The sequence below is a fragment of the Schistocerca gregaria genome, chromosome 3, assembly GCF_023897955.1.
Source record: "Schistocerca gregaria isolate iqSchGreg1 chromosome 3, iqSchGreg1.2, whole genome shotgun sequence".
NCBI classification, from domain to species: domain Eukaryota; kingdom Metazoa; phylum Arthropoda; class Insecta; order Orthoptera; family Acrididae; genus Schistocerca; species Schistocerca gregaria.
In genome coordinates, this window is record NC_064922.1 from 849,841,359 (window position 1) to 849,869,192 (window position 27,834).

General features: G+C 42.8%; 1 protein-coding gene across 1 annotated transcript in view; it reads right to left on the bottom strand.

Annotated features, from left to right (window-relative positions):
• The window catches only part of LOC126355789 (galactoside alpha-(1,2)-fucosyltransferase 2-like), a 115,513-nt gene that overhangs the window by 16,050 nt on the left and 71,629 nt on the right, over positions 1 to 27,834 (bottom strand). The window contains exon 6 of the mRNA XM_050006197.1: positions 21,727 to 21,951. Within this exon, the coding sequence (XP_049862154.1) occupies positions 21,727 to 21,951 (225 nt within the window). The remainder of the gene's footprint in view (positions 1 to 21,726; positions 21,952 to 27,834) is intronic.

Sequence of the window (27,834 nt, forward strand, 5' to 3'; positions counted from 1 at the left end):
AGAAAAGATTGCTGTATGGTGTGGCAGGTGGCAATTGACGCTAAATAACGTAAAGTGTGAGGTGATCCACATGAGTTCCAACAGAAATCCGCTGGAATTCGATTACTCTATAAATAGTACAATTCTCAGGGCTGTCAATTCAACTAAGTACCTGGGTGTTGAAATTACGAACAACTTCAGTTGGAAAGACCACATAGGTAATATTGTGGGGAAGGCGAGCCAAAGGTTGCGTTTCATTGGCAGGACACTTAGAAGATGCAACAAGTCCACTAAAGAGACAGCTTACACTACACTCGTACATCCTCTGTTAGAATATTGGTGCGCGGTGTGGGATTGTGTGCGTGTGTGAAATCTTATGGGACTTAACTGCTAAGGTCATCAGTCCCTAAGCTTACACACTATTTAACCTAAATTATCGTAAGGACAAACACATACACGCATGCCCGAGGGAGGACTAGAACCTCCGCCGGGAGCAGCCGCACAGTCCATGACTGCAGCGCTCCAGACAGGTGTGGGATTCTTACCAGGTTGGATTGACGGAGGACATCGAAAGGGTACAAAAAAGGGCAGCTCGTTTTGTATTATCATGTAATAGGGGAGAGGGTGTGGCAGATATGATACGCGATTTGGGATGGAAGTCATTAAAGCAAAGACGTTTTTCGTCGCGGCGAGATCTATTTACGAAATTTCAGTCACCAACTTTCTCTTCCGAATGCGAAAATATTTTGTTGAGCCCAACCTACATAGGTAGGAATGATCATCAAAATAAAATAAGAGAAATCAGAGCTCGAACAGAAAGGTTTAGGTGTTCGTTTTTCCCGCGCGCTGTTAGGGAGTGGAATGGTAGAGAGATAGTATGATTGTGGTTCGATGAACCCTCTGCCAAGCACTTAAATGTGAATTGCAGAGTAATCATGTAGATGTAGATGGGATACCAGTTCGATTTTACACAGAGTACGCGAATAAACTTGCCCCCCCCCCCCCCCCTACTTGCAGCGGTGTACCGTAGGTCTCTAGAAGAGCGTAGTCTTCCAAAAGTTTGGAAAAGGGCACAGGTCTCCCCCGTTTTCAAGAAGGGACGTCGAACAGATGTGCAGAACTATAGATCTACATCTCTAACGCCGATCAGTTGTAGAATTTTGGAACATGTAATATGTTCGAGTATAATGTCTTTTCTGGAAACTAGAAATCTACTCTGTAGGAATCAGCATAGGTTTCGAAAAAGACGATCTTGTGAAACTCAGTTCGCGCTATTCGTCCACGAGACTCAGAGGGCCATAGACACGGGTTCTCAGATAGATGCCGTGTTTCTTGACTTTCGCAAGGCGTGTCATACGGTTCCCCACAGTCGTTTAATGAACAAAGTAAGAGCATATGGACTAACAGACCAATTGTGTGATTGGATTGAAGAATTCCTAGATAACAGAACGCAGCATGTCATTCTCAATGAAGCGAAGTCTTCCGAAGTAAGTGTGATTACAGGTGTGCCGCAGGGGAGTGTCGTAGGACCGTTGCTATTCACAATATAGATAAATGACCTTGTGGATAACATCGGAAGTTCACTGAGGCTATTTGCGGATGATGCTGTAGTATATCGAGAGGTTGTAACGATGGAAAATTGTACTGAAATGCAGAAGGACTGCAACCAATTGACGCATGATGCAGGGAATAGCAACTGAATCTCAATGTAGACAAGTGCAATGTGCTGCGACTACATAGAAAGAAAGATCCTCTATCATTTAGGTACAATATAGCAGGTCAGCAACTGGAAGCTATTAATTCCATAAATTATCTGGGAGTACGCATTAGTAGTGATTTAAAATGGAATGACCATACAAATTAATTATCGATAAAGCAGATGCCAGACTGATATTCATTGGAAGAATCCTGAGGAAATGCAATCCGAAAACAAAGGAAGTAGGTTACAGTACGCTTGTTCGCCCACTGCTTGAATACTGCTCAGCAGTGTGAGATCTGTACTAGATAGGGTTGATATAAGAGATAGGGAAGATCCAACGGAGAGCAACACGCTTCATTACAGGATCATTTAGTAAGCGTTACGGAGGTGATAGATAAACTCCAGAGGAAGACTCTGCAAGAGAGACGTTCAGTAGCTCGGAACGGGCTTTTGTTGATGTTTCGAGAACATGCCTTCACCGAGGAGTCAAGCAGTATATTGCTCCCTCCTACGTATATCTCGCGAAGAGTCCATGAGGATAAAACCAGAGAGATTAGAGCCCACACAGCCATACTGACAATCTTTCTTTTCACGAACAATACGAGACTGGAATAGAAGGGGAACCCGATTGAGTATTCAAGGTACCCTCCGCCACACACCGTCAGGTGGCTTGCGGAGTATGGATGTGGATGTAGATGTAGATGTCAGGATGGCAGAATAGCGCAGCATGCTTCCATCCAACGGAACATACGTCACGTGTTCAGCTGTGCTTACCCGCCACAGCATTTCTCACGCCGCGTCTCCTGGTGCAAAACAGCGTCGCGGCTCGTCATTTAACAACGCTCCCAATCTTATTCTTACGTCACATTGCATTGAAAAAAAAAAAAAAACCAGCCAGCTCGACCTCTAATGAATTGCATATTCTCCCAGAAACAGTTAACGCTCGCATTCTATATGTCCCAGCTTGTATGCACGGAAATTCCTACTGTAACAGAACCTCCTTACGAAATGCACTCATCCCAGCGCTCCTAATATCCTTCCCCTCCAGATGTCATCATACGCAAACGTTCCCTCCGCTATGTACAGACCCCAATACCCCAGCACAAACGATGGAGCATTCTGATTTGGCCTTACCGAACTTACACGCCGAATTACTTATGCTTCCGGTATCGAATTACCATCCACTTATTCTTTCTGGTGCTTTCAGCCGTTATATTACACAGATTGCTAAATTGCATTCACAGTTAAACCCGCAAAATTGTCTCCCCATTGTTGTTGTGGTCTTCAGTCCTGAGACTGGTTTGATGCAGCTCTCCATGCTACTCTATCCTGTGCAAGCTTGTTCATCTCCCAGTAACTACTGCAACCAACATCCTTCTGAATCTGCTTATTGTATTCATCTCTTGGTCTCCCTCTACGATTTTTACCCTCCACGCTGCCCTCCAATACTAAACTGGTGATCCCTTGATGCCTCAGAACATGTCCTACCAACCGATCCCTTCTTCTAGTCAAGTTATGCCACAAATTTCGCTTCTCCCCAATCCTATTCAATACCTCCTCATTAGTTATGTGATCTACCCATCTAATCTTCAGCATTCTTCTGTAGCACCACATTTCGAAAGCTTCTATTCTCTTCTTGTCCAAACTATTTATCGTCCATGTTTCACTCCCATACATGGCTACACTCCATACAAATACTTTCAGAAACGTTTTCCTGACACTTAAATCTATACTCGATGTTAACAAATTTCTCTCCTTCAGAAACGCTTTCGTTGCCATTGCCAATCTACATTTTATTTCCTCTCTACTTCGACCATCATCAGTTATTTTGCTCCCCAAATAGCAAAACTCCTTTACTTTCCTAATCTAATTCCCTCAGCATCACCCGAATTAATTCGACTAAATTCCATTATCCTCGTTTTGCTTTTGTTGATGTTCATCTTATATCCTCCTTTCAAGACACTATCCATTCCGTTCAATTGCTCTTCCAAGTCCTTTCTGTCTCTGACAGAATTACAATGTCATCGGCAAACCTCAAAGTTTTTATTTCTTCTCCATGGATTTTAATACCTACTCCGAATTTTTCTTTCGTTTACTTCACTGCTTGCTCAATATACAGATTGAATAAAATCGGGGAGAGGCTGCAATCCTGTCTCACTCCCTTCCCAACCACTGCTTCCCTTTCATGTCCCTCGACTCTTACAACTGCCATCTGGTTTCTGTACAAATTGTAAATAGCCTCTCGCTCCCTGTATTTTACCTCTGCCACCTTCAGAATTTGAAAGAGAGTATTCCAGTCAACATTGTCAAAAGCTTTCTCCAAGTCTACAAATGCTAGAAACGTAGGTTTGCCTTTCCTTAATCTTTCTTCTAAGATAAGTCGTAGGGCCAGTATTGCCTCACGTGTTCCAATATTTCTACGGAATTATTATATTCTTCTTGAAGTCTGAGGGTATTTCGCCTGTTTCGTACATCTTGCTCACCAGATGGTAGAGTTTTGTCAGGACTGGCTCTCCCAAGGCTGTCAGTAGTTCCAATGGAATGTTGTCTACTCCCGGGGCCTTGTTTCGACTCACGTCAAATACATACCAGACTCACAAAAATATGCAAGCCAGGAACATATTTACCACTGTAATTACAATTAAATATTACTATTCCTGCTACAGTTTGACACCAATCAATGTACACGTAATCTTTCCTCTTGACGACTGTACTTTAATATTTATAGCGAATATAATTTTCCACTTAAAAATTCTCACACCTACCCTCATCGTTGTCAACCTGCTCAATCTATACATCCCTCACGATATTACGCGCAGTCATCCTCTCTAGTCATGCCATAACATAAACCATATTAGCTTTACAATGCAATATTTACACAGTTTACAACGTGTAAGCCACAGTAACCTTACCAATATATACACATTTTATACAAACAGTGCAGTTACCTTTTACATCTGTACTGCATCCGAAAAAATTTTGTCTACAGATCATCAAATACATACCAGACAAGAATATTGGAGTGTGAAACCGATCACCATCCCAGAAAAATATCACCGAGTACCTTGTCAATCTAGTAAACATAAAATTCACATCCCCCATCATACAAAACCACCCCTTTTTCATCAGCGAACCGAAGTCCCTCTCAGAACTGTTCTATAAATTTGCGATCGTTTCCCCTCGACACAAACACGTTACTGTCTCTACTTCGTTGTCTTCTCGCTTTTCTATGCACATCTCCAGCCTCGGCGATTACAAGAACACACGTATCTTCGCCATAATATTATACCATTTTCGCTATACTTCTCGATATCAAGTATACAGCAGTAGCCTCCCGAAAGCTGAGACAACATATTTCCCGACATATAGACTCGAAAACATTTCTCTACAAACACGAAACTTTATATATGTGGAGAGTCCTCTAGAGTAACTAGAAAGAAACATATGAAAAATCATATTTCCAACCGCGAATACCGGTCTCGTCGATCTAACATACTCCAAAACATCCATATAATTTATAACCCCACTAAGGTCTTTCCCATGTCTAGAGAACAGGCAAACGTATTTTCCACACACCACATTAGATCTTCTATCAACTAAATAAAGACCCAAAATGTGCACAAACAGTCAACCGAACAATCTACATGGGCGGGAATAACACTCCATTGCAATCATACCATCTTCGCAAAGATCCACTAGATCACGAAAGCCGCTCAACACATACTAAGTATTAGTTCACTATCTGGCCGTCTAGACAAGGGCAAAGTTAACTCATATACATTCCTACAATCCAACAGGCTTCCACATTTGCACAGATGCTGCTGTTAACAGGAAACCTGAATCATTACCACCATGTACTTTTCAGACACGGATTCATTCCGGAAAACCAGTCACATATATGTTTATCATTATACTTACAATTAAATGTTATGATCGCGGTCTCAATTGAACAGCATTCGAGAATGAGTGAAGCATCGGAAATACACTCTCTTGTCAGTGGCTCTGGAAATAGCTGTACCTTCCTTACAACTGGACATACTCCCCCATTAGTATCACAGTACTCCAAGTCAAATCCTTACTTTCCGTTCAACGATACATAGTCATCTCCTTTCCACAAACACACATACTGTATAAACCTGATGCTCAAATGCGAACATATCACACACCCATAAATACTACTAAGTATATTACTTCGTCAATAACAGATTGCCTACCGTACCAAATAATACAGATCCACATCCATTCAATTCAATCAGCCCAACAGATAAAAATTACGAACTATAAAAGCTCATACGAATTGAAGACATCAAGGCACCTATGCGGGTGCAATGACGCATAGCTGTGGTAGGCCTCCAGTGTGGGGAAACTGATTTCACAGTACTTCCCAAATGCAAACATCCAACCATTCCTAGCCGTATAGCCCCTTCCTCACCGGCTCTCACCTCAAACTGCTACTGCTACTGATGCTGTATTTATGACACGATTCTATTCAATATACAGACTCAGCCGAGGCCACTTTGAAGTTTAATCACCTATACTCAAGGTGATTTATCGCATAACATGCTTCCTCTGGTCCTGTTTAGTTGTAACTCAAACACTGTTTTCTAACACGCTTTTGTACAACGCCAAACATTCGTTTTTCTGCTACGAGTTCGATGCCTGTCTCATGTTCTAAACCATCATTAAGACACCCTGATACACGGCCTCTCACAGAAAGCTAGACATAGCATGGTGTAAATAATTTTGTTACTGCAACTACCATAACACCGCCACACGTCTGCTTATTTTAAATAAAAACAACATAACGAAAGTAGAAGACTTTTACGGCGTTGGTGTAGGCCTCCAAACTGGTGTCCGAAAGCGAATGACGACCTATACCAAGTATAGGGCAACAGGAGGAATCCGGGAAAACGTGGACATCGAAACGAAGGGAATAAGGGAGGCAATCAATTTTTTCCCATTGAGGCAGCATTATACTGTATGTCTACCAGTGATACACATGATTTGACTACTGTATTTGATTCTTTTTAGGATGACAGAGAACGATTCATTTATAAACTTTCTTCCATCTTCGTTAAAGGGTAACAGGGAGTGGACTGGGTGATCGATTGAGATGAAGTTATAACGAGGTACGAATTAATGGCTGAGTCTGGTATGTATTTGATAATGGGGAGACAATTTTGCGGGTTTAGCTGTGAAAGCAATTTAGCGATCCGTGTAATATAATGGCTAAAAGCAACAGAAAGAATAAGTGGATGGTGCTTCAATACGGGCAGCATAAGTAATTCGGCGCGAAAATTCGATAAGAGGAAATCAGATTGCTCCATCGTTTGTGCTGGGATATATGGCTCTGTACATAGCGGAGGGACCGTTTGCAAGATATGCAGAAATCTGGAGTGGAGTGGGAAAGACGTTAGGAGCGCTGGGATGAGTGCATTCGATTTTTTTTTGATTTTTTTTTTTCGTAAGGACGTTCTGTTAGAGTAGGAATTTTCGTGCATACAAGCTAGGACATATAGAAAGCTAGCTTTGACTATTTCTAGAAGAATATAGAATTCAGGAGAGGTCGAGTTGGCTATTATTATTGTTATTATTTTTTTTATCAAAGCAATGTGACCTATGAATAAGATTGGGAACGTTGGGCTAGCTGCGCTCGGACGTTTCACCAGGAGACGCAGCGTGTTCCATGCTGTGGTGGGTAAGCACATCTGAACACGTGACGTATGTTCCACTGCCGCGGTGCATGTCCCATTAGAACGCACACACGCGCGAGAGAGAGAGAGAGAGAGAGAGAGAGAGAGCAGACGATCTTGTGTCATCACCTGACTGCACTGTAGCGCACTCTGGTGGTCACGATATGAACTAAGTCAGTTTGGCTCTGGAGCTGGTGGTGAACAGACTGGGTGCAGCCATCTTGAATAACGGTACTTGTGTCATCACCTGAGTCATGAGAACGCCCTCTGGTGGCTCCGATATGAACTAAGCCAGCTGGGGTCCAGACCCAGTGGAGAACACACCTGCTTGTAATTGGTTAAATAATAGAGACAAGTACTTTTTTGGCAACTTTCTTTTTTGCTTAGTAGAGATAAGCTTGGTGTGATGCTTTATCATGTTGGAATTTGAACTTCGCGCCTTTTTTCTGGGCGACGGTGGCATGGGACTTTCCCACCAAAATTCAAACTTTCCACCAAAATACGCCTACTTGATTGACGTCACGACCGCCATCTTGGATGACGTTATCGCCGTTATCTTTGTTAACGGTACTTTGGGCTCATAGCGGTGTTGATCCAATTCTTACGGTATCATTCAAGACTCCACACCTTGTCCTCTCGAGAGCCAAGTTTGTTTCAGTCAGCATCTCCCTATCTATAGCCCCATGCCTTGCTTCACGCCTGTTATACAGTAGTCTTGTTTCCTTAGAAGCTTATTATAGTGACTGTATATCATTGAGGACCCCCCTCCCATCATGAACTCTGCTATTATTTACATACAGGATGACAATTATTGAACTATGCAAAAAATGTAAATTAATTACAGAAATATTTCTAGTTCTGTCCGCTAATATCCTGATAACAGCCCGCTTCTGTTGTGGGCGGTGGTTCGAATCTCGGTGCAAATAACGGTCCTTGTTCGTGGGTTTGTTGTATACTGAGTGGCCCAAACTGCTATTTTCGTTTCTAAAAACAAGCACATCGAGGAAATGTAATTTGCCATCTACCTCCTCCTCCATTGTAAACTGAATTATCGAGTTTATACTATTCAGATATTCGTGGAACTGGCTTAGTTCCTCCCTGCCATGTCTCCACAGTACAAACGTGTCATACACGTATCGGAACCATACATTTGGTTTTTTGCTGGCAGTACCTAAGGCCTGTTCTTCGAATTTCTCCATAAAGAAGTTTGCAATTACGGGGAAACGGGAAAACATACATAAAGGAACCTGGGTATCACCAGATGGGAGAACTGTAAATCAAATAGACCATGTTGACGTTGATCTCAGAGCCAAGAGATGGGTGTTAGACATTAAGACAGCGCGGGGTGCCGAAGGTGGAAGTGATCATATCTCGGTCAGAGGCCGTTTCAACATACAGTGTAAAGGAAGAACGGGGCCTAAGTTAAAAAGAGTGGAAAGGTACCATGTGGAGAAACTGAAAGATGAGGCAACGAAGACCAGATATCAGTTGCAACTTAGTAACCGCTTTGAAGCACTCAGTGAAGTGGACGCGAATCAGGACCTCGAACTAACGTGGGGAAACATCCAGAGCTCAGTTAGGGATACAGCAAAGAAAACACTCATGGGAAACCCAGTGGGCAAGAAGATCTGGTTTGGAAAGGAATGTGCAGATGCCCTGGAAAGGAGAAAGGAAGCCAGGAACAAATGGCCGAAGGGGACAAATCTGGCACAGGCCAAAGCACAATTTGAGGAGGTCCGAAAGACTACACAAGCAATTCTGAGAAGAGCAAAGAGGAAATACATAAGGAATATCATCACTGAAGCAGAAACAGACTTCAGAGGACAAAAGACGAGGGAAATGTTTCTGAGGGTGAAGTACCTCTGCAAAGGTCACCAGGCCAAGCAGAAATTTGTCAAAGATTCCCGTGATAAGATCCTGACGAACGATAGGGACATAGCTGAGAGATGGAAAGAGTACTTTCGACAGCTGCTAAATTGTGATGAACCCGAACTGCAGTTTGATTTCCAGTACCCAATTACAGTCGATGCAGACTATCCCCCACCTACCCTGGATGAGATAAAAACCAGAATCAGACACCTTAAACAGAATAAGAGTCCAGGTGAAGATGGAATACAGGCTGAAATGATCCTGGCAGGAGGGGAGAAACATGCAGAAAAAATACACCGACTGATTCAGGCAATATGGACCAAAGAAGAACTACCAGGAGAATGGAAAACAGCTCTGATTTGTCCAATACATAAGAAGGGCGACAAACTGAAATGTGACAACTATCAAGGAATCGCCCTGCTTAACGTTTGCTATAAGATTCTGTCCAATTGCCTCATACACAGAATTCAGCCAGTGGCAGAATCGGTGATTGGGGAGTACCAGGGAGGCTTCCGGCCAGGACGGTCAACAGTAGATCACATCTTCAGTCTCCGGCAGCTCACTGAGAAACTGGGTGAATATGGTAAAGATTTGCATATTTTATTCGTTGATTTTAAGAAGGCCTATGATTGCATACATCGCAAGAGCCTGCTCAACTGTTTAAGGGAGTTTGGCATAGCAGAGAAACTCATCAATCTGATAAAGATCTGTCTGAACGAAACACATGCAAAGGTGAAAATGGGAAATCGCGTAACTGAGGAATTTGAAATTGTGACAGGACTCAGGCAAGGAGATGGGTTGTCCCCTATCCTGTTCAATTTTGCCCTCGAGAAAATCGTACGCGAGACCTTCCAAGAGAACGAAGGGATTTAAATCTAAGGAAAGAGACTGGCATACTTAGCCTATGCAGATGACATCTGTTTACTTTCTAGGTCGGAAGAGGAGTTGGAGCAAATGACCAAAGCACTAAAGGAAGCTGCCAGCAAATTTGGGCTAAACATAAACGAAGCTAAGACAGAGTACCTCGTTACGACGCGTGGTCATTGTTAGACTGCTGATCATCTACAATCACTGCAGACTGGGGACCATTCCTACAACAGAGTGCAAGAATTCAAATACCTAGGGACACTTTTCACTGAGAACTCGTCATGTGAAGCAGAGATCAATGCCAGAATACAAGAAAGAAACCGATCTTACCACAGCCTAGCACAACTGCTTCGGTCGAAATCTCTCTTCAGACAGTTCAAGATTCGACTGTACAAAACCCTGATTCAGCCTGTTGTTCTATATGGCTGTGAGACATGGAGTATCCGGAAACAGGACTTCCATAAGCTCCTTGTCTTTGAGAGAAAAGTGCTTCGGAAGATCTTCGATCCGGTTCTGTATGCAGATACAGGGGAATGGAGGATCAGATACAACCAAGAGCTTGAAGAACTATACCAGCAGCCCAACATAGTAGGAGCTGTAAAAGCCAAACGAATGCGGTGGGCCGGCCATGTAGCCCGGATGGAGGATCACAGATGGCCTCGGAAGCTCCTGGATTTCACACCTACAGGAAAGAGACCGTCAGGGAGACCCAAGAAGCGTTGGAGGGATGGACTCCAATGTCAATAGATGTGGACGAATGGCGGATAGCAGCAATGGACAGAATACAGTGGAGGAGGAAACTTGTAGATGCGTGCGGTCCACCGGGCCTGATCACGTAGTAGTAGTAGTAGTAGTAGTAGAAAGCTGTGTAATGATGGGGGGCGTGTGCAGTTGGAGTAATATGGGACCCCTGATACGTCTAGATACGACTATGACAGGTGATATGTGTGTAAGCATCTTGTCTGGTCACCTGCCTCCATCCATGTCCATTGTGTATTTCAACGGAGTTGGCATTTCCAGAAAGACAATGCGACACCCCACACGTCCAGAACCGCTACAGAGCTCTTCCAGGAACACTCTTCTGAGTTTAAACACTTCCAATGGCCACCAAAATCCCCAGACACGAACATTATTGAGCATATCTGAGACGCCTTGAACGTGCTGTTCAGAAGAGATTTCCACCCTGTTGTACTCTTACGGATGTGTAGACAGTCCTGTAGGATTCATGATGTTAGTTTCCTCCAGCACTACTTCAGACATTAGTCGAGTCCATACAACGTCGTGTTGCGGCACTTCTACATGCCCGCGGGGGTCCTACACGATATTAGGCCGTGTACCATTTTCTTTGGCTCTTCAGTGTATCACTTTACTACAATGGAAGTGGTTCGTATTCCGCCGGTCGACGTCGCGGCCAATGGGAGAGTTGTAGCGCTTGGATGGAAACGCGCGCCGAAATTAAGAGTAAATACATACATGGCATAATTCACCATTGCAGAATCGTTCATAAAGTAAGTTATAATCCTCCTAGTATATCTTAGGTTTGACTTGTTACTGTGTTACATTTATGAGTGAGACTAAAGTACCCAATGTATAATGCTTCTGTTTCAGATATCTGACACGGTCTAACGCCAAAATTGTACAGTCATACATCAAATAGAGGGGATGGCAACTGAAGACATCACAAAACAATAAAAAATAACATAGTGAGGTTTCCTAAACTTTAGGTAGAGTCCATTTTCAGAGAAGCGTTTAATAATTCTTTAAAAAATATCATTAACAGCTCTTCTATGGCTTTCTCTTTAATGGAATTTATTATGGGACTTGTATTATCTGTAAAAAGAACCAATTCTGTTTAAGTGGAAGGTAATACTTACAGATAAGGAATAGAAGTAGACCCAAAATTGAACTGTGTGGCCCTGAAATTTTCTGGCCGTTCAATATTGTATGAATTTTTCAGCACATTTTTTTGCATTCTGGTTCATATACATTAGTTTCTATTAAGTTCTAGCAGATGTGATCACCATTACTCTCTTCCATTGGTTCCTGCATAGTCAAAGACAGCAAACAGAGAGCAGCAATGAATATTGGAGTGGTGGTAATATTGCAATATTGGAATCCAGTGCACATCATCAGTCTCACAGGAAAGATATTTTCATAGGAGTGAATGTGCATACTTTGTTTTAAGTTATGAAACCTCTGAAATCTGAAGTGTGCTTTCTTGGTTATGTCAGAGATACTAACAAACTTTTTGAATGAAAGGCTTTTTTTAGAGAGACACACGCTATTATGTTAACAAAAATGATGTATCACTACCATTGTTATAATTAACAGACAGCATTTTTTTTAAAAAAGTCGTCTTTGGCGAAATAGTGATATACAGTTTGTAATGTAATAGGCATGTAGGTGATTTATTTGACCAGATAGGATTGGTATGAATGGAGGTGAATTCATTTGTGCAGTAGAACGCTGGGTGGAGTGGCCTGGTGGATAGTCCAGCAGAGTGACTGGTATGGTCCGGCTTAGGTGCAGAGACGTGAAGCGAGTAACAGGAAGCAGGTGAAAGCTGAGAACCTGGGCAGCAGTCGCTCCCCTAAGAGGGCCACTGGCGCACCAGCAATAGCAAACAGCCTGAGATACAGCTACTTACAGTTCTTATAAATTCCGTAGTAAATCACAGTTAAATAATAGAGCAAAACAAAACACATCAGGAATCTCAGGAAAATAAGATGTACCCAATGACACAAGAAATATTTTCAGTACCTTTTAGACTACAGACGTTAATATTTTACAGTGACTAAACATTTTCACAATGAATCTTACCATTAATAACCTTTAAATATTTCATGCGATATCTACAAATAATAGCTCAGATGATAGCATTGCACTATATCTATCACCCCTGAATGCTATGTATCTGTATCTATTTTATTTATTGACATATTATGGCTTTTACATCTTTTTTACTGTGCAAATATTTGTCAGTGCATCGTATTCTCCACAATAACACACAAAATTAATGAAGCATGAACACTTCATATCTTGTTATACTGTCATATTTGCTTAATGAATATGTTTCTAATTTTGCCAGATATTTGTTTAAAGAAGGTTACAATTGCTAATATAAAATCATGGTAATGTAAAAAAGCACTCAACCACATGTGTTAGCTGACACTACTATTATAAAGAGTGCCAGAAGACGATACTAACAAGCACATGTAAGTAATTGTTTAAAAAATATTTAAGGACAGTTTGTTGTCATTTAATGGGAGTGCACTTATGCAAGAACGTTGACTTATTTATTTACGAACAACCCTTTATTTATATTTCTCTTGCATAGTCTGAGTATGACATGTTTATAACATTTCTATATCTACATATTGGTGTAATGTAATAGTTTACCCTGGGAAGTAGTCAAGTTGAATCAAATCACGTCTGTAGAACTTAAAGAACAATGAATTTTGGTGACAACAGCCTTCAGGCAGTGGAGAAGAGAGAAAGGCGCATCATTACTGAAGTCAACAAGAGGCGCACACTTTTCGAGTGAAGAGCTCAAGCGAGCGATGCTGGACAATTTTACGTTTGTTCTTGAAGAAGGCAGACCTGCCGGTGAGATAGTGCGTTTTTTGGATGAGTGGGTGACGGACGTTGGGCGGTGAATTTCCAGTACAAGGTTTTGGAGTGAATTAGTGTATGCAACATCTGAATGTGCTCCAGTACAGAACTCAAACTTTTTCCAGTTGCAATACGGAACTGAGAACAGAAAGACTTTGTATTTTTGCTCGTTGTCTCTCATATGTTATAGTGTAAATTATACCGAATTCAGAATTATTTTGAGCTTGCGTATATTTCGTGCATTGTCATCACGAAGTGGATTTAATTTTCGAGCATCTTGGATGACTATTTAGTTGGGGGTTCTGCTACCATTCTCACCATGTTCTTTTCGCCACACTTACTTAATTTGATAAGGTTATTTTCTGTCTGTATTGTAATTAGATATCGTAGGACCTTATTCTGTTTATTTGAGATGTACTGTCTTCAACAAACATTATTGAATATATTTCCCTGTCATGTACTTCAAGTACAGACATTAGAATATAACCCTTTTTAAAATTATTCACTTATTTAATGTGTCTGTTTATTTTACTGATTTGCAATTCCAGCTGATGCATAGACTATTTGACCGCAGAATCACAGCTACAAGTTATTATTTGCAACAAACTAGATGTTGGGAATGAAAAAAATGTGTGCATCGCCACCTTAAGACACTATCGATCTATTTTTTTCCTTGGTAAACAGAGCTGTTTGTAGCCCAATTACCTAAGGTAAGAGCAACACCAGGAAAAGTTGCAATTGATTTGCCCGTATGGAATGCAGATTAGAGAGCAATTATTTAGCAGAAAATTTTTAGGTAATGTCACAAGAACGTACACTATTTCATTATAATTTAATGGAGCGCAGCATTGTTGTTGTATTGAGATGTTTTAGACACAATCATTTTGTTCCCATTGCGATGTCTGTTGCAGGTGCAAGATTATATTCATTTATCTGAATATATTTTGCTAGCACCTATGGACATTAAATTGATATAATGAAACAGTCTGTGGGAGCCTTATCCAGAAATTAAAATATTTGAAGTATTTCTGCAAGACGTTTCTTGATGTATCTCCATCAAAATGGAAAGAGGGTTTGATTGCAGTACCTTGCGACGCTACATGGCGGTTTTCTCTTGCTGAGTACTTGCTCTCTAACCAGCACTACATACGCCTTTACCTCATGCTGCTCCCTCATTATATAATTGGCCAACGCACAACTCCGTTTAAAAAGAATAGCAGGTCTGCCTTCTTCAAGTACGAATGTAGAAGTGTTCAGTATCGCGCCATTGAGCTCTTTACTTGAAAAAGTGTCTCTCTTCACTTGACTCAGTGGAGTTCCCCTACTGTCTGCTTTTCAGTTGGCTGAATGCCGTCCCCACCAAACAGACGTCTTACTTAAGTTCTACAATATGATTTGACCTTACTTGAACACTTCTTGCGCTAAAATAATATATTATAACAGTATTTAAATTAAGAAATGTTACAGACATTCAGTTACGCTCAGACCACGCACAATAAATATAAATGAAAGTATTTTCACAAATAAATAAATCAGCATTTTTTGCGGAGGTGTGCATGTTAAATGAGAGCGAGCTGTTACTGAATATTGCTGAAACAATTGTGGCGACTTTCTAGTATGCCTGAACTATAGAATAATACGCAGTTGTTGAGAATAACTTTTATTACTTTAACATTCGAAAAACAACGAAAAACATAAACAACTCTAAGTCACTATGCCAACAGCGGCAAAAATTGTGCTCTAATACGTCAGCGATACGATCGCGCTAAGCTCACGTGGCAAAGAATGTCAAAGTGTTGCCACATCACCCCCCCCCCCCCCTTTTTTTTTTAAACCGGGTGTTCCCGGTATGTTAGCGAATTTACACTTCACTTGTCTACCTGCTCTTGTAAGCACTGTTGGAACCCGACCCTGTTCCTATGTGTGTGTTTCTGGGTTTTCGTCCATGTTCTCTGGCATCACCATGATGTGTTCCTTGTTGGGTGAACTTGACACCATGGGTTGAGTGCTGGGAGTGTCCGCGCCGATGTAGGCGGGTTTGAGGCGCTCAATAGACACTGTTTCTTGATTGCCGTTCTTCTCGATTCTGAACCAGTGTTCACCTCTCTCTATTACTCGGTTGCGACCACAGTATGGAGAAACGAGTGGTGGGCGTACTGCACCGTCTCTGAGCCACGCATGAGATGTTTGCATCAAGTCTTTATGCACAAACACCTGTCGTTCACCGTGTCGGACAGGGTCGGTAGACTGGAGTTTTCGCATTCTACTGCTAAGTTGTTGTGCAAACTGCGTATAGAGCTCTGAAGTGGCCAATCGAGAGGATTGTGGCGGGATTAATCCCCCTGAGATTCTCAACTCTTCGCCATAAACTAACTGGACGGGCGAGCACTGTAAATCATCTTTCACGATTGTTCGTAATCCGAGGAGGCCCAGAGTCAGTGCTTCGGGTCAGTCGGACGTACTACACCGTAGAGCAGTTTTGAGAGTGCGGTGAAACCGCTCCACCATCCAGAGGCAGTGCTCCGGGTCAGTCGGACGTACTACACCGTAGAGCAGTTTTGAGAGTGCGGTGAAACCGCTCCACCATCCAGTTGCTAGCTGGATGGTAACTAGTTGTACGAAAATGGCTGCAGCCGCATAACCGCAAAAGTTCCTTAAAAAGTTGGCTCTCGAACCGATCCGTGGTAATGTCGTGTGGTACACCGAACCGAGAGAACCTGGAGCATATCAGTGCATTTGCTACTGTCTCGGCTGAGATGTCTCTTAAATGATGTAGGCCTCTGGCCATCTAGTGAAACGGTCGATGACCGTATGTAAATACTGGTGGCCTCCAGCATGTGGAAGTGGTCCCACAACGTCGACACGCATGTGCATAAACCCTTCTGACGGTACTGGAAATTGAGCTACTGGTGCAAAAAACATGCCTGCCGATTTTATTGTGCTGACACGTTAAGCGTGCTCGTGCCCAGTCGCAACAGTCCTTCTGTATCCCTGGCCACACTACTTTCGGGGTGCTGTTGCTCGGATTCCAGGTTGAGAAAGATCTCTCTGCGGTATTCTTCTGGTATGTAAGGTCTTTCTCTTCCTTTCTTCGCCGGCCGCGGTGGTCTCGCGGTTCTAGGCGCGCAGTCCCGAGCCGTGGGACTGCTACGGTCGCAGGTTGGAATCCTGCCTCGGGCATGGATGTGTGTGATGTCCTTAGGTTAGTTAGGTTTAAGTAGTTCTAAGTTCTAGGGGACTGATGACCACAGCAGTTGAGTCCCATAGTGCTCAGAGACATTTCCTTTCTTCACATCACACCAAATTCCTGCTGGCGCATTCGGAATCGAAATGCGTTTAAGCTGCAATGCCGTTGACTGGCCCTGTAGGAGACGGCACAGGAAAGGATCATGTTGTGCTGTTGCTATATCTGATCATTGTACGGCGTTCAGACTAGCACAGTTGCGTGATAAGCAGTCTGCTACCAGGTTGTTCTTCCCTGCTATGTGACGTATATCCGATGTGAACTGCGTGATGTATTCTACCTGTCGACATTGCCGTGGTGAAGTGGGGTCTGTGTCACGCTCGAAGATGGCCACTAGCCGTTTATGGTCTGCGAAAATTGTGAAATTTTGCCCCTCTATCGATGAACGGAAGTGCCTGACTGCAAGGTAAATGGCTAACAGTTCGCGGTCGATAGCGCTCCACTTTTGCTGTCTTCGGTCCAAGTTTTTTGAGAAAAAGGCGAGTGGCTGCCATTCAGCACGAAGTTCCTGTTGCAGTACTGCTCCTACTGCTGTCTGGCTTGCATCGGCCATAATCGCCCAGGATGAGTGTACTATTGAGTGAGACAGCAAGGCCGCTTGCTTGTGACAAATCTATGGAACAGTGATTCAGCCTCTGATGTCCATGGTATTACACGGTTTCCTGTAGTATTTTTTTCCTATGAGTAGAGCCGTGAGTGGTTCTTGGTCTGTCTGTAGGTGAGGTAAATGTCGGCGGTAGTAGTTGAACATGCCGAGGAATCGGCGAAGTCCTTTTAATGTTATTGGGAGGGGCATCCGTTGAACTGCCTCCACACATTCAAGCAGCGGAGGCAGACCTGCTACCGAGACCACATATCCGAGAAATTTGACTGCCTGTTTGCCCAATGCACACTTTGCCTCGTTAACTAAGATGCCATAGCGTTCAAAACGCTGTAAAAGCAGCTGCAGGTATTCTTTGTGTTCTTCCGTCGAAGAGAAGAAAACTAAAACATCGTCCATGTAGCAAAAAACGAATGGCAACTCTCGTAGCACTTCATGCATAAACCGCTGCCAAGTTCGGTCGCGTTTCTAAGATCAAATGGCATAAAGCTGTATTCAAACAGGCCAAGCGGTGTGATCACTGCAGTTTTTTGAACGTCTGCTGGTGCCATTGGAATTTGTAAGTACGCTTTCGCACAGTCTATCAATCTGAAGCTGGCAGCATTGCCGATATTATAATTGAAATCCATCACATTGGGAACCGGACACCGATCCGGAAGTTTTCGAGTATTGAGTGTCCTATAATCACCACATATCCTCCAAGAATTGTCTTTTTTGCGAACCATGTGGATGGGTGAAGCCCAAGCACTGTCTGACCTAGTTACTATAACTATCGCCAAAAGACGATCAAACTCCGCCTGCGCCGCAAGTAGATTATCTGGAGACAGACGTCTTGGACGGAATGCAACTGGTTGGCCGGGCTTCGTGCGAATGTGATGCTGTGTCTCGTGAAAGCACTGCCTTGTGGCGTTCGCCCGGCGAGTGATTGCTAAAAAGCGTTGAAGTATGCTGCGAAAAGATGCGTCCTCCTTTGATGTTGTCATATTGCCTACAACAAACGACTCGTTGCATTTGAGAAACTTCTTCTTGCGTGGCTCACTCATGTGCGTCCCGTATTGTTGTAAGCACGAATTCGTAGCGACGCGTTCTGGCACGGAGGATGTGTTAGAATGACCGTGCACTTCGCACTGCATTTGCCCCGATGCGGAAGTGAGGGGAGACAATGTCTTTTCCTTGCGTATTGGAACCAGCCGTCGATTGACAAGGTCTGGCATAACGTGATGTTTGCACAAGAAATCTGCAACAATAATAGGGTCCGGTACATGTGCTATTATGAAAGTCCATACCAGTTTGTAATCAGGTTCGAGATGTAACGCCAATCGTTTCTCACCATAAGTGGGGATTGCAGAGTTGTTGGCGGCAGTGAGCACGTGATGTGACGTAATTCTTTGGATATCACTATTACTTCTAGGATTCACACTAACCTCGGAACCTGTATCAATCAGAAACTTCTCTACGGATGTAAAGCATTGGATGAATAGTCTGTCCGATTTGCTAACCATAGATATCGTTTTCTTAGCACCGTTTCGTTTTCCTTCTGTCTCCGGGATCCTAAAAGATTGATGACGAACATTCGCACCCATTAATGTCCGTCTCCGAAGTTCGGGAAGCTGCAGGGTTGGGCACATTGACGAGGAGAATCGCCGAAGCGTTTGTGATACCAGCACCAATGTTCTGACTGGCTCTGAGGAATGTTATTCCTGCGTCTTTTCCGGCGACGGCTTTGTAATTTTTGTTGGTGCTTGGAGACTTAGATGTTAAGTTTTGGCACTTGTGCTACCAACTGTTCTATACGGATTCTTACGATGTGTGCTGGTGATGAGAGGAAGTAATGCCTGAAACGGAACCCACGGTGTCTGACTCTATATTGCTGTATACTCCTGTGCTTCTATTGTGGTTTGTATTGACCGTTGCATAAGCAGAAGATTCTCTTAAATTATTTGCCATGGTGTCTGCCTTCTTTGTCAATGTCGTTAACGGTACATCTGTTTGTGCGGCGATGATGGCGCGGATGTTGGCTGGCAGTTCATGTAGCCACAGTACCCGTAAAGATTGTTCTGGCAGCATATCTGCCCGCCAATGTGCCTAATGACCTGAGGACTTGCGACGGAAGCTTGTGTTCCGCATATTGTTCAGTGAAGATTTTTTGAAGACGTAGGTCAGTCGGTAAAGTGTAGCGTTGTATTAGAGCCTCTTTTGACGCTGCGTAACTGCGTTGTGACAAGGTATCTTCCACTTCTTCTTTCACTTCCAAGTCTAGACGTGAAAGCAGAATGTTGAGATTATCACTATCACAGGCTATCTTGCGTTGTTGAAATATACATTCCGCCTGTGTGAACCACAGCTGTGGCCTCGTTGTTCAGAAAGCAGGGAGTTTGACATTTTCTTGGCCTATAGCGGTACTTCTATGTTCTCCTGTGGAAGAACTTGCGGCAGGCGACGTACTTTGTTCCTCCTCGAAACTGTTTTCCGCTGCTGATGTCGGTGTAGACATTATTTCGACTTGGTGTGTGTGTTGTTGCGTCTTCTTCGCAGGGTCACCACTGTATCGACTTTCTAGTATGCACGAACTATAGAATAATACGCAGTTGTTCAGAATAACTTTTATTACTTTAACACTCGAAAAAAAAATGATAAACATAAACAACTCTAAGTCACTAAGCCAACAGCGGCAAAGATTGTGCTCTAATACGTCAGCGATACGATCACGCTAAACTCACGTGGCAAAGAATGTCAAAGTGTTGCCGCACAATTATTTATGGCTGCTCGAAAGTCATCGTTCGGCACTGTTTTCAAGAGTGGTGTCAGTTAACATAAGCGATAGGCCACTTCTTAAATTACCATGATTTTACATTATCAGTTATAATTATATTTAAATAAAGTTAACAGCAAAGTAGTGAACTATTCATTAAGTAATACACAAGTATGACCAAATATGAGGTATTCATGATGTATTCATTTGCTGAGTTATTGTAGAAAGTATGGTATTCTGACAGACATTTGGGCATTAAAAAGGTATAAAAAATGTCATAAGTCAATAATTAAAACAGGCACAGGCATGCATCCTTCGGGGATGATGGCTATAGTGCGATGCTATCATCAGAGATATTGATTGTTGAAACTGTATGAAGTTGTTAATTCAGAGGTTCATTGCGAAAATATTTAGTCACTGAGAAATATTAACGTTTGTAGTTTTTAAGCTATTGAAAAATATTGTTGTGTCATTTGATGCACCACATTTATCTAAGATCACAGATGTTTTTAGATTTAATTTAATATTAGACAATGTTTTATTGCCGAATTTCAAAGAGATCGAAGAAGAAGCCATCTTTCATCTTGTCTGATACTTCACTATTGCTGGAGCATAGCTGGCCCTGTTAAGCAATAGACATGTCCAAAGTTCCCCGTAATGGGGTTCTCCCAGTTTGCACAGACAGATTCACCACACGTCGTACCAATTCTAGGCAGCCAATTGGCTCACCTACATAAGCATAACGTTCCAACCTGACGTTCGAAAACTGATGTCTGATTGCAATCAAAAATGACTGCGAGTGGGATGGAGCGAAGAGGACAGTACAAAGTGGTTGTTGCTAATTTCTTAGGCAATGAGAACTACCCATAATTCTGTTATGGCCAAAATGGAGGATAATTTCAAGAATCTATGCTGTATGATGAGTTTCACAACGTTTTTTTTTTGAAGGGTAATTTTGATTTATCTCGGAAAATTTGGGCTACATCACTGATGAAGAAGGTGAGTACTTTCATCAGGATTCCAAAGTGATGGAAAGACAGTACTGGGTGCACTGGAGTGCCAACGTAATGGTTAACTAGAGTTAGTTACTTCAGTGGGACACGAGCCAATGGATACAAAATTCCTTTCTATTAAGGAGGTCTTAAATAAGATCTTTGTCTATATTGAAAAGTTAAATTACTTCTCATTTCAGTAACAAGTGTTTAGCAAGTTTCTTGGTTTAAAGCGAAGACTCATTTTGACAAGACTGTGCGCTTTAGAAAAGAAAAAAACGAGATTAGATGTGGAATCAATGTCCAGAAAACCATAAGACCAACTTATCACCCGAAAGAAGGCAGTAAAGAGTATTTTTCGTTCACAGGTGTTTGTACTGTCAAGGTATCCTAATAATGAAACGTGCAGAAAACTCACAGACGCATTCCTGGTGAGAGTGGGCAGCAAGTTCTGTTGGCACCACTGGTTGTCGTCGCTGGTTACGGCGAAAGCGACGGCAGCGCACTCGTGGCGCAGATCTGTCAACATGGCGTCCGCCGCTGCCTTGTAGTATGAGAGGCCAGCCGGTTGCTTCAGTTGGAATATGTTCTGCATGAACTCTTTGTAGTCCGTCCTGCGCACATGCACCCCCACCGTGCACACCTGCCAACAGGGCCACGCTCTGACTGCCACGAACTGACGTCACTTACGCCCACTTGTGTGTAACAACAGAAATCTGGGTGGAAGAGCAGTGTTTTCATTTGAAAATAAAATGTTCCCTTTGTTTCTTTGTGTGTTCATTCGTGCATTTTTATTTTGTTACTCTAATATCTTCCGCTCTCCCTCCCAATAACAGCGTTTAACACTGTGACATAATTTCATAATCAATTATCGAAGCAAGGTCAATTGCGACACTTAAAAACAATATATTTTTAACTTAGAAAAAAAATCTCTTTTAACTTAGAAAAATGATATATCATGTGAATTCTACGCTTTTACATGAAGAGGTTGAAAAATCAGCCAACCAGTTGCAAATAAGGGTTTATTAGCCCTTGACCTAGGTTTCAATATTTGTAAAAATATCTTCTTAACAAGTAGTGGGCCTTGTTACATCACATGGCGGTTCATTAGATTAGATAAAGCCGAGCGTCTCTTGTCATAAATAAAATTGCCAAAACGAGAATTATTGGAAGCCATGACTTTAGATAGCAGCCAGACTACATATATCGTACTTCAGAATAAATTTTCAATAGTAAATGCCCACAGGTAGAGGCTCTTGTCAATATAAAATTGTAATAGACATTACAGGATAAAATATTTGCATACGTTACGTCTACCTTATGCCAGAGGCTGAGTTTTCTTATATGTCCGAGATATTATGACATATTAGAAATTGCTTCCTGATTCCATTGATACAATGCAATTCTTCCAAAATTTGTGTTTTAGGATTCCTGTAAGAAGTCCATAGTTTGTATATTGAACTGACTTTAATACATTACTCCACATTTTATTACCATGAACTGTGGATCGTTTGTAACTAGAGACCATAGTAGGATAACAGGTTTATGAAGAGTCAACTCATTTGGCTAATTCAAAAATGGAAGTTGTTGCGTAATATTCACATTCAATTAATCGAATTTTGAAAAGGAATATTCAGTCAGCAGATACCAGAGGATAAAACATCATGATTTACATGTACAACTGTAATCTATACACGTCAACTGAACCAATATAACCAAAATATAAATCAAAATGTTACATCACCCATAATATTGAAAATATTACAATCTCACAAAATCTAAGAACAGTTGTGGAACCATTAACAAAATTGCTTTGAGATGAGACACTTTATATATATTGTCATTCTTTTTAATTTTGTAAAAAATTACTTGTTTTGGAAATATGGCAGACAGGTTCAGGATATAATAGTGGACTCAGGTATGATTGCTACCACATTAACTTATATTCATGCACATGTAATATGGGGCAGAAAAACTCTGTTATGTTTATTCATACATAAAATAAGAAAGAGATAGCCTTCAGATATTGTATTTCTACTATTACAAATATTTTTACGCTTCGTTTCGCGACATCACTTTCCATAAACTGGTAGGGAAAGTGAGATATTTAAATACTCTGATTTGCTAAACTTGAGGACAAAAGTAACTTTTTCATGATGCCATCAAGTAACATAGCTTGACGAAACTTGGATCGTACATAGAAACAACTACTACAGCATAGTACAGAAGGTAAGTGAAAGAAATATGATGATCACACTAAAGTCACCGTGATTTATGATGGTCCCCAGGGCAATACATAAGACCACATATGGCTCGTAATAGTATGAGTGATCACCATGGATGACAATGCATGCTTTGCAACTTGCTTCCATGCAGAACACAAGCTTAATAAGCAGTCTTGTGGTAGGGCTTTACATTCTCTGTCAGTGCAGCTGACATCTACTGGATGGCCGTTGGAGCATATGGACGTGCTGCAATACATCTCCCCAATGCCAGCCACACGTCTTCAATGGGATTTAATTGGGGAAACGGGCAGGCCAGTCCATTCGCTAAGTACCCTCTCATTCCAAGAGTTGCTCATCTGCCCTGACCATGCAGTTGCACAAAATCATCCATAAAAAGTTAGGGCTGAATGCACCCCTGAAAAGACGCTCATGAGGAAGGAGTGGAGTGTCACAATAACTTTGACTTACGAGAGTACTATATTCAAAAATCTGGAGGTCAGTATGCCCATACAACGTTATACCTCCCCACGCCACAACACCTGCACTGCCAAAGCCATTTGTTTGACAAAGTTCCTGAGGGAAATACTTGTCCTCATCTCTCGTCATAAGAAGGTACTTCCAGAATCACTACTCAGACTGAACCTACTCTCATCCAAAAACAGCACACAACCTCACTCTTCATTGGTGCTCGTGGCATCATCAGATGCCATGCTGGTAATATCCGGGTGTCAATGGAAAACAAAGCACTTGTAGTCGGGCAAAGAGACCCCCCTCATGCAGTCGCCGTGTCACTGTGGAGCATGAGATTGCAGGTCTTCCAATACTGTTAAATGTGGTTGAAACCGCACCTGCAGTTTGACGTGGGTCCTTCTTCATTGCTAGGCAATGTAGCGGCCATCTTCTGCGGTGGATGTCTGTGGTCGACAACTGTATCGCCTTTAGGCAGCAGTGCCTGTGGTTGAGAATGCTCCCCACACAAATGAAAGAATAAGTTTCCTTTAATTTACGTCTATGATCACAAACTTTTTGTTAACAGATTACCAGTTTCGGTCTTTAATGACCATCAGATCTGCAGCAAAAATGGGAAAAACCTAAATACACTCGCAAACTGTATACAGCTTAAGAACAATACATAGACCATACTGAAAAGGAGTACTGACAAAATTTACATATGTGCGCTTTAAATATGAAGAGGCATACCCGTTTCATATTTAAAGCGCACATATGTAAATTTTGTCAGTACTCCTTTTCATTATGGTCTATGTATTGATCTTAAGCTGTACACTGTTTGCGAGTATTTTTAGGTTTTTCCCATTTTTGCTGCAGATCTGATGATGATTATTAAAGACCGAAACCGGTAATCTGTTAACACAAAGTTTGTGACCATAGACGTAAATTAAAGCAAACTTATTACACATATGAGTCACTGTTTTTTCGCAACGATGTCGCAGTCTGTCAAATGAAAGATTGGAGTGTGCAATATAAAACTGCAGGGCTACACTCCTCACACTTCGTCCTTGCTATAGTTTGCCGATGATTCTCCCCTATGTGAAGTCATCCAAACGTTTGGTTGGTCATGTTGTAATGAACAACACCATCATTGTTGAGCTATTCAACTCTTTATGTCACTTCTAGTACCATCTAGTGGCATCTTGCAAACTGGACAGATCAGCTTGTCTAGTATAATCTGCTACCTGTCAAGCTACTCACATGTACAGTCATAATGGCACTACATTTGGAGGTATGCACAAAGAACTTCAACATTTTTGTCTAATGATGCTGTAGAAGGAGGTGTGGTGAACTTTTCGAACTGAGAGGTTATCAATTGAGATTTTACTACACCCCATGCCCATAAGTATGGTGGACTGTGGGAAGCAGGACTCTAATATAAGATGTCACAGCTCAGATGTGTAATTCATCACAAAACTTTCATATCTGCTATACACTGATAAGGGGTGCTAACCTCCTCGACATGCGCACATCTGGAGAAATCTCGTGCACTTGGATGGGTGCCTTGAGTAAGATTGGTGTGGAACAGCAGTTACAGACTCGGATCGGTCTGTTTCTTCCTGAGACATGGAATGCAGCCTCCTAATTCTAGTCAGCGGCAAATTAAATCTGTGACAGTGTTGCAGGAAGAGTTGGTCAAGGATAATGTGGGGGGATTTTTCATCCTCTAGCTTTATCCTAAGAATGCGAGAATGTGAGGGAGCGATGGGCAATCGTAATCGTAAATTACGCACTACGATCGAAGTGCTAGATATATGTATCAGACGACAACACAGGGACCCTCTATTGCAATTAATAGTTTGTGGAATATGATCCTCCTACAGTACTACCGAGCGAGGTGGCGCAGTGGTTAGCACACTGAACTCGCATTCAGGAGGGCGACGGTTCAATCCACCGTCTGACCCTCATCCTGATTTAGATTTTCTGTTCAAATGGTTTTAAGCACTATGCGACTTAACATTTGAGGTCATCAGTCCCCTAGGCTTAGAACTAAAAACTAACCAACCTAAGAACATCACACGTCCATGCCCGAGGCAGGATTCGAACCTGTGACCGTAGCAGCAGCGCGGTTCCGGACTGAAGCACCTAGAACCGTTCGGCCACAACGGGCGGCAGCTTTTCTCTGGTTTCCATAAATCGCTCCAGGCAAATGCCGGGATGGTTCCTTCGTAAAGGCACGGCCGACTTCCTTCCCTAATCCGATGAGACCAATGACCTCGCTGTTTGGTCTCCTCCCCCAAACAACCCAACCCCCAACATACAGTACTGGTGACAAAACTTTACACTGTTCTGTGGAACGACTTCGGCCACTGGTCATCTGCTCCCGCCACATATGTTTGACATCTGCATGCAGACGGTACGTATTTCCGATATTTTTGAAGAGAGGGATGTGGTAGCATGTTATCGAGTTCTCTATCGGATGCAATAGCTAAAGTTTTATAGTTCATAGCTTATGTCTGTTGGACGGTAGAGCTTCGACAACATGTTCCTATCTCCATCGAGTGGTCAAAACACAATCCTGTTGCACTAACTCAGCTCGTCCTGTTTCCTCACGCGTTGCAGAAGGTGATGGATATAGCACTTTCCGACTTCTGCTCAGTTCCGACTTAAATTCGAACCATCACGTGGACAAAAGTGCAGAGACTGAGGAACAGTTAAAAGATCCAGAGGGGCTGTCTAAAAAAACAGTGCTGTCGTTTTGGTGCAGCAGATAGTTCGAAAAAAAAAGAAAAGGTAACACGTTTCGAGATATGAGCATGTCACGAATATGATTCATCGGTGGCTGTAATCATTAAAATAGATCTCCGTAGGATCCAACCCAAGTATGTGGTTGAATGGATAGACTTGATTCCGAAACAGAGATAGCATTTCTACGAGAAAGAATAACACTATCAGCGACTCTTGTGTGTGCCTGTAGAACCAAGACCGCTTCTTATCCAGGGTAACATAATCGTTGTATTCGTGTTTTAATAGCGTATGTACGTATTACCCATCAGAGTCGTATCTAGACGTATCAGGGGTCCCATATCACTACAACTACACACGACCCACACAATTACAGAACGTCCTCCAGCTTGAAAATTGGAAATTTGTGGTAAGGACTATTGGGACCAAACTGCTGAGGTCATCGGTCCCTAGGCTTACACACTACTGAATCGAACTTAAACTAAGTTACGCTAAGGACAACACACACACCCATGCCCGAGGGAGGACTCCAACCTCCGACAGGTGGAGGAAGGGGGGGGGGGGGGGGTAGGAGCCGCGCCCACCAGCTTGAATGCCCGAGGGAGGACTCTAACCTCCGACGGGTGGGAGGGGAGTGAGTCGCGCCCACCAGCTTAAATGCCCGAGGGAAGACTCAAACATCCGACAGGTGAGGGGGAGCTGCGTTCACCAGCTTGAATGCCCAAGGGAGGACTCGAACCTCCAACGGATGGGTGAAGGAGCAGCGCCCACCAGCTTGAATGCCCAAGGGAGGACTGAAGCCTCCGACAGGTGGGGGAGGGAGCCGCACCCACTTGCTTGAATGCCCGAGGGAGGACTGAAACCTCCGACGGGTGGAGGAGGGAGCCGCACCCAGTAGCTAGAATGCCCGAGGGAGGACTCGAACATCGTAAGGGTGGGGGGTGCCACGCCCACAAGCTTGATTGCCCGAGGGAGGACTCAAACCACTGACGGGTGGGGGGGGTTGGGGGGGAGCCACAGCTACCAGCTTGAATGCCTGAGGGAGGACTCGAACCTCCAACTGGTGGGGAGGGGAGTCGCGCCCACCAGCTTAAATGCCCGAAGGA